Source organism: Lycium barbarum, chromosome 9 (assembly GCF_019175385.1).
Source record: "Lycium barbarum isolate Lr01 chromosome 9, ASM1917538v2, whole genome shotgun sequence".
Taxonomy (NCBI): domain Eukaryota; kingdom Viridiplantae; phylum Streptophyta; class Magnoliopsida; order Solanales; family Solanaceae; genus Lycium; species Lycium barbarum.
Window position 1 is genome coordinate 67,854,072 of NC_083345.1, and position 8,533 is coordinate 67,862,604.

Here is an 8,533-nt window from a genome sequence, read left to right on the forward strand (position 1 = left end):
CCACAACTGCCTTGAATACGGCAATGACTTTACCGTGTTGCATCAACACACAACCTAGCCCAACACCAGAGGTATCACAATACACAACATAACCATCTGGCCCGTCTGGAAATGTCAGAATTGGGGTTGAAGTTAATTTGTCCTTCAATTCCTGGAAACTGTGTTCACAAGCATCAGTCTATTGAAATCTTACTGATTTCTAAGTCAGCTTCGTCAATGGTGCTGAAATAGAGGAAAACCCTTCCACAAATCTTTTATAGTAACCTGCCAATCCTAGAAAACTACGGACTTCTGTAGGCGTTGTAGGCCTTGGCCAAGTCTTCACAGCCTCAATTTTCTAAACATCTACTCGAATGTCGTCTGCTGAAATAATGTGGCCCAGGAAAGTCACATAATTTAACCAAAACTCGCATTTCAAAAATTTAGCATACAACTCACGAGTCCGAAGAATCCCAAGGACAATACGGCATGCTCTGCTTCTGTCCGAGAGTATACTAGAACATCGTCAATGAACACGATCACGAACAGATCTAAGAGAGGCCCAGGAAAGTAACCTGCCAATCCTAGAAAACTACGGACTAGGAGCATTAGTCAACCCAAATGACATCACCCGAAATTCATAGTGGCCATATCTCGTTCGGAAAACTGTCTTTGGAATGTCTTTTTCTCTAACTCCCACTTGATGATAACCTAATCTCAGATCTATTTTGGAAAACCATTTGACACCCTGTAATTGGTCGAACAAATCATCGATTCTTGGAAGCGGATATTTATTCTTTATCGTCACCTTGTTCAGCTGCCTATAATCAATGCACATCCGTAGGGAACTATCTTTCTTTCTCACAAATAGAACAGGTGCTCCCCACGGTGATGAACTGGGCCTAATGAATCCCTTCTCAAGCAAATCTTTCAGTTGTGCCTTTAGCTCTTTCAACTCTGCAGGAGTCATTCGGTAAGGAGGAATAGATATAGGCTTGGTGTCCGGCAACACATCAATAGCAAAATCAATCTCTCTTTCTGGAGGAAGGCCTAGAAGTTCATCCGGAAATACATCCAGAAATTCAGTTACTACCGGGATGGATTGAAAAGTCGGCGGCTTTGCTTCGGTGTCATGAACCCGGACTAGGTGATAAATATAACCCTTGGCTATCATCTTCCTCGCCTTGAGTTAGGAAATAAACCTACCTTTCGGAGACGCTGTATTACCCTTCCATTCAAGCACTGGTTCTCCTGGAAATTGGAATCGAACTATTTTCGTTCTGCAATCCACATTAGCATAACAAGAAGCTAACCAATCCATGCCCATAATCACATCGAAGTCTAACATTTCCAGTTCAATCAAATCAACTTTAGTCTGATGATCACATACCACGACCACACATTTTTTATACACTTGCCTCGCTATTACTGGATCACCAACCGGAATAGATACCTCGAAAGGTTTAATTGGCTCGGGTTTCACCCCAATCTGACCAGCAATATAGGGAGTAACATAAGATAATTAGAACCTGGATCTATCAATGCATAAACGTCGTGAGAGAATATAGATAGTATACCTGTAACCACATCAGGGGAGGACTCAAGATCCTGACGTCCGGCTAAAGCATATATACGGGGCTGGGTGCCACCTGAACTGGACACTTCTCCTCTGCCCTTACCGCGGCCTGCGGGAATCTGGGGAGCCTGCCCGACCGGGCGCACAGATGAGGAAGAACTGGCTGCGGATCCTGTGGGCTGAACCCCACCTCTACCGTACCTCAAGGGACAATCACGAATCACATGCCCAGTCTGTCCACAAACATAGCAAGCATCTGAACCTTGGCAACACGGGCCCGAATCTAACTTTCTGCACTGACTACATCGCAGGATCGGTGGTCTCCTCTGGCTATAATCACCTCCAAACTGGGAACCCGAAGCTCTTAAGCTCTGACTCTATCCTGAATGAATGGGGCGGTCAAATATCCTACCTGCAAACCGAGGAGGTGCACTAGTCGCGGACTGGCCCGGATACCTGGAGTATTGTTGCTGACCCCCCTCTATACTCACTACTAACAGATCTGGCCCTCTTACTCTGCCCTCTATCATTATCGGGCTCACCCCTTTGCGGATGTTGCTGCTCTTCTAAGTTCTGGGCATGAGCCTGAATACGGGAATTATCCATCCCCTCTTGCAATAAAGCTGTCAAGCAATCTTTGAACAGATGTGACCCTAAGCCACTCATAAATCTGTGTACTCTATCTCCCATATCGGCTACCATGGTGCAAGCATACCGGGCCAATGAATTAAAATGGAGACTATACTCCCGAGCACTCATATTCCCTTACTTTAAATTTAGAAACCTGTCAGCACGGGCACTTCGAACCTTGGGTGGCAAATAATAACGAAGAAAGGCATCCACAAATTTCTGCCAAACCGGGGGAGGTGCATTTTCCTTCCTTGAAGATATCCAGTTATTATACCAAAGAACTGCCACATCCTGGAGTCTATAAGATGCCAACTCCATAGATTCAGTATCGAAGGCATGGATGATTCTCAACGTTCTCAGCATCTCATCAATAAAACCTTACGGGTCTTCATCCGGCTTTGACCTGAAAAATTCTGGGGGATTTAAACTCATAAAATCACGGGCTCTAGCACTAGTCGCCCTGTCACTTGGACCCGTACTTTTCTGCTATGCCTAAGCGGAAACTAGCTGTGTCAATAGCTGAATAGCTTCGGTCATTTGTTGACCCGAAGCACCCGGTGGAGGAATTGGAGGCATAGGAGCTGGAGCTGAAGCCCCCTCTTGTTCTTCTAGAATAGGTGGAGTGTGAGAGGTATTGGATAGAACCTCATTATAAGATTCACCTTCTTCTATATTTGTTGGTGGCTCCCTTTCCGTCCGCCTTTCTACCGCAGTCTTGCCCTTCTGGGCGGCTGTTGTTTTTCTCTTTACCGGTATCGCTGAAATCATAACGCACAATTAGGGAGGATAAAATCTTATAACATGGCTCTATGGCACGATCTAATGAGAAGAAGAATGGTCATTTTCCTAAATGCCCCACAGCCTCCTATTTATAAGTGTGGCGCGCTTCACACCCATAAACAAGATTCTACTGGACACGGCTCGTAGACACACCCTAGGACGGAACTGCTCTGATACCACTTTTGTCACGACCCGACTAGGGGCCAAGACGGGTACCCGGAGCTGACTATCGAGCACCATTCATTATGCTAATTAACATTCCCAGCTTGAACATCCACAAACTCGAAGGCAACATTTCAGTCACACATACACACACACACACACACACACACACACACACACACAAAATGTACACCGATATATCCATAGGACATCAACTACACACGTACCTGTATCTACGAGCCTTTACTAGAGTACTGTGACATAAGGGCGGGACAGGACCCCGTCATATCCAGAATATATATATATATAAAATAATATGATTATAAGTAGCACCTCCGGAGTAGTGGAGTGCCCCTGTAAATCTACAAATAAGATAAGCTCCTACGGGCCCACACCGTCTCCCTGTCTACATGTGGGCTCATACACAGCATCCAAAAAGAAATAACGTTAGTACGAATAAAGTATTGAGTATGTAAGGCATGAATATTACTAGCTTTATAAAGAAATCATGAAACATGGGGCGAAGATATAACCTGCTTAACCTTTAAAAGAAAGCACATGCTATGCGTATCACATATACTATCATCGTTAACTAGCGTCCGAGTAACCATCGCACGCCGCCAACTAGTGGTGTCATGTCCGACCCTCTAGGAACGGTGTATCCATATGCGGTCCTTCACGGTGACATGTTCGGCCATCTAGGCACGGTGTATCCATATGCAGCCCGCCTTCGCGGTGACATGTCCGGCCATCTAGGTGCGGTGTAATCTCGTCATCATATACTTATCATGAAGCATACGTAAGGACTCAAGATAACTATAACTCTTTTGGGGTGACGTAAGGACGAGAACCCCTGATTCTATTATGGAGTAATCATAAACATCATGTCCCACCTTGAAGGAACTAGCACTATAAGGTGAGGCCATCAACAATGACAAGCATCAAGGAATCGTGTAACGATCATTAATATCATAATAGCATCATCTCATTATTGTGGAACATCTCCCATTTATATCTCGTACGAAACTTTTAATACTCTTTTGCTTTCATCTTTTGGAATGTAAGGTCATGGAAATTATCGAAAAGAACTTACAATATATGAGAGAATCATGCCTTTGGAAAAGAAGGGAATAGCCTTACATACCTTTGTATCTCTTCGACTCTATTGTCTAATTGCGTGCCTCACAAGTTTGCGATTCTACCTTCAAGGGAATTCGTACTAAGATTAGATAATTGAAGACATACTTAAGCTTAAGCTAGAGCGGTTAAGAGCTAACGAAAATTGGGCAATATCCCCATTGTTTTAACCACTTTCTCAAACTGTAACAATTCCCAACCATCAACAACAACACCTACAATATTCTAATCAATAACCTCTTTAAGCTAAGCATTATTCATTCTCACAATCCCCCTTCAAGGGTATCTATAACCATAATTATAATACAACATCATATTTAGTCCTCACATAACATTTCCTCAATGTCATTAGCATCATCTATAACAAGATTATATTCATCTCATACTAAGAGTCATGGTTCACATTAACATACTACTTAACATACCATTACTCCTATATTTAAGCTCATATTCCACTTTCTTCCATAATCCAAGTCTTTCAACCCCTTAATATTCTCAATTACATGTAATAAACATAAACTCACCTTAATCGTTTAGGAACAAGCCTTGAGTCAATCTACTCCATTAGAATGAAATCCCCCACTTGAATGCCAAAGAAATTCTTACTCTTCGCAAACCCTAATAGGTTTCCTAGTTCATGAATCTCTTAATATTTGCTTTTGATCTTGGTTTCTTGGTATAGATTTGTTGTAGAAATGGAGGGATGTCTTTGGAGAGTTCTAGAGAGATTTAGGATCTGTTTTTAGGAGAATAATGGAATAAAACGTAGGATCTTATATTTATAATCAGGGCTGGAAAGTTCCAGATCCGCGGGTCAACGGGCAGGGTCGACGGTTATCGACGTGTCGACGGTCCGTCGACATCCCCATCGAACTGCCGCTTGAGATGCCTGATTGCAGAACTATGTCGACGGTACCAGATGACGGCTCGTCGACGGTGCCATACGACGGCTCATCGACGTGTCGGCGGTCGTCCTTTGGGCCATCGACGCTGACTGGTTTCAGCAGTTTTTCTGAATTGCTCCGTTTCGCCTCTATTCAATTCGTTTCACTTCTAATTCCCTCGTAATGTCAAGAATGCATAATTATACTCCTGTACATATAAGGTAAAATATCTCATATCCAATACTCTGGTGCGGATTACCAAACCGAAGGTGCACATCGCCAATAAGCCAAAATCTCTTTGCAACAAAATGAAAGGTGTAACACTTCAGCCCTTTACTTGCTTAGAAAGTCACCTCTTCATCATTCATCAGAACTTGATTTCATTCTTTTCAGAGTCCATAAGCGCTCTGCCCGTAGCAAGGAAGGGTCTTCCCAAGATGATGGGAATATTTTTATCAACCGCACAATCCAGAATAACGAAATTAGCAGGCAACATGAGCTTACCCACTTGTACCAACACATCATCTATAACCCTAACTAGTTTCTTGATGGATCTGTATGCCATTTGTAACCGTATAGAAGTCGGCCTAGGCATTCCCAATTCGGATTGCTTGAAAATAGCAAGGGGCGTTAGCTTGATACTCGCCCCATTATCACACAGAGCACGAGCGAATGCATGAAGCAAAATATTACACGGAATGGTAAACGCCCCTGGATCTCCCTTCTTCAGAACCATGGTGGAAGCAATAATCAAACTCACGCGATGAGTTAGATTCACTGTCTCATGTTGAACTGACCTATTCTTCGTAAGCAGGTCTTTTAAAAACTTACCAAATCTGGGCATCTCTTTTACAAAACCTAAGAATGGAAAATTCACTGTTAGCTGTTTCAACTGATCATAGAACTTTTGACACTTAGCATTATCATTCTTCTTTGCCAACCTCTGAGGAAAGGGAGGTTTTACGTTGTACATCTGAGTCAAAGGCCAAAGAGCCCATTTTATTGTCTGTTTCCTAGTATCAGCAGCAATATTGGAATATCAGCAGCTTTCTCTTCAACATGGACCTCATCATCTACTATAGGTACCTCAGAATGTACCTATTCTTCCTCAATAACCGAATCTAGATCAACCGCCTTCTTGTCAGCACCTTGAAGTATTTTACTACTTATCGTACTAATCGCCAAAGTACACTCCATATGACCACCTCCATTCTTAGGGTTTGGAATAGTATCACTAAGAAGTCCTCCCTTTCTAGCAGGATGCTGCTCTCTAAAAAGATCACGCATCTGCTGTTCAAGGTTTTGAATAGCTGCTGAGTGAGAAACCACTGTCTCTGATAGCCCAGATAATGTCTTTTCAGTATTCATCTGACTTGCCAACACTTTTTCAAGCATTTACTCCAACCCCGAACTACCTTGATCATTAGATTGCCCTTTTGGTGGAATGTAATGGTTGGAACTTCTGTTTTCAAAATTACCATTGTTGTTGTTGTATCTACTTTGGTTCGCTTCACCATAGTTGTTATTGTAGTTCCCTTGATTGTTGTTGTAGTTCCCTTGGTTGTTGTTGTATGCACTCTACCCTTATTGAGGTCTCCAGTATCTTTGAATTGGTCCAGGAATTTCCCCTTTCGCGATGTAGTCTGCATATTGAAAATTCTCAACTGGCGGAGGGGAACCCTCTTCATATGGACCCTCCTGGACTTGGTACATTCCAGGCGGCATGCCTGAGATATCTTCACAAACGTTCACCTTCTTCGCCTCTCTATCATCTAATCTCTTCGTCAGTAAAGAGATATTAGTGGCCAGCTATGCCAATGTCTGCTGCGTCTCCTAGCTATCCTTCACAATATTTTGGATTAATGGTGTCCCAAGTGATAACCCATCAGAATTACTCGAATTCCATGCTTGACTGTGTGTATTCAAACGATCAAGTATATAAGTAATATTAGCATAGGACTTATTCATGAAACACCCGCCAGCAACATTGTCGGCAATTGCTTGGGTCATAGGATCCAATCCTCTGTAGTACTTCCCCTTCAGAATATGATCTGGGAAACCATGGTTCGAACTCCTATCCAAATATTCTTTGTACCTCTCCCAATCTTCAAAAAGTTGCTCGCCATGACGTTGTTTGAACTCGTAAATTTGATCACGAATCTCAGCTCTTTTACTCGGGGGATACCACTTCTGAGAAACACTTTGACCATCTCTTCCCATGTAGCAATAAAGTTTCGGGGCAGCTTTGTGAACCATTTTTTTGTTCTCCGGCTAAAGAATATTTGAAGAGTTTCAGCCAAACAGCTTCTTGAATCACACCCTTTTGGATATGATGAGAGCATACCTCCAGAAATTTTGTTATATACAGGTGAGGATCATCATCGACTGCATTCCTAAAGCATCCCTCTTGTTTGAGCATATGATAGAGGGATTGGTCAAACTTAATAATAGCAGCGGTCACCCTAGGATGAATTATTGCAGATGCAATGTCTTCCTCCGCTTCTGACTCATCAACAAAAACGTTGTCAACTGGAAGTTCGTTGTTGGCTATGATCACCTGGTTTACAAGGTACCAAATAAGGTGTGTTTGAATAGGACAAAGACTTTAAGAAGAGTAAACACTATTTAGTAATTTCAAAACCGTATTCCCCGGCAACGGCTCCACAATTTGATACGCTCAAATTACGCCTTTTAATAGCGTAAAGCGGACGATGTCAAATATAGTAACCCAAAAAGGTTGGGGTCGAATCCCACAGAGAATATAGTGTGAAAAGTTTACTAATCTTGTGGTCCTGGTGTATTCCAGAAAAAGGGGTTTCATATTTGTTCTGGTTGTAGACTAATTTAGAGTGACTAGTAAATTAAAGTTGTAAATATATGGGTAAAAAGAGACAAGGTTGTGTCCCCGTCAGATAAAGTGTATGATCATAGATATCGATCTTGATATACTCCTAATAGATCATTGTATGAATGCACTTGACCTCTATGTGAATCTAGACTATTTCCCAATAAGAAAAGATTATTTCTTTCTACGCTTTTCCCAAAGATAAGAAAGTATGCACGAAGAACGGTTAATTATGCCAATTAAATTACTCTTATTCCTAAGTGAATTTATTAAACAAGGTTTAAAGCCTTGAGTTCTTGTTATTTGTTCTTACCAAACCCTAGTTATTTTGCCAAATAAACCAAAGTTTATGGCGTTAGCTAATGTTTGCAACCACTAACTATATGATTCAAACGAAGAACAAATAAACCCTAACAATCCATTATGCGTATATCAATCACAATCCCCAATCACAAAACACCCATCCTTGGGTTCACAACTTTAGTAAAGAAATTTTGCTACTCATAGAAGAAGAAGAACAACAATAATAAATAACTGAGA

The 8,533-nt window shown here is 42.0% G+C and overlaps 1 protein-coding gene across 1 annotated transcript; it reads right to left on the bottom strand.

Annotated features, from left to right (window-relative positions):
- Nucleotides 1-5,515: 5,515 nt before the first annotated feature.
- Nucleotides 5,516-6,146, bottom strand: LOC132611953 (uncharacterized). The gene is made up of 2 exons (XM_060326310.1): nucleotides 6,113-6,146; nucleotides 5,516-6,006 (listed from the first exon to the last, which is right to left on the bottom strand). Exons 1-2 carry the CDS (start codon nucleotides 6,144-6,146, stop codon nucleotides 5,516-5,518), a joined length of 525 nt encoding a protein of 174 aa, XP_060182293.1.
- Nucleotides 6,147-8,533: the final 2,387 nt, after the last annotated feature.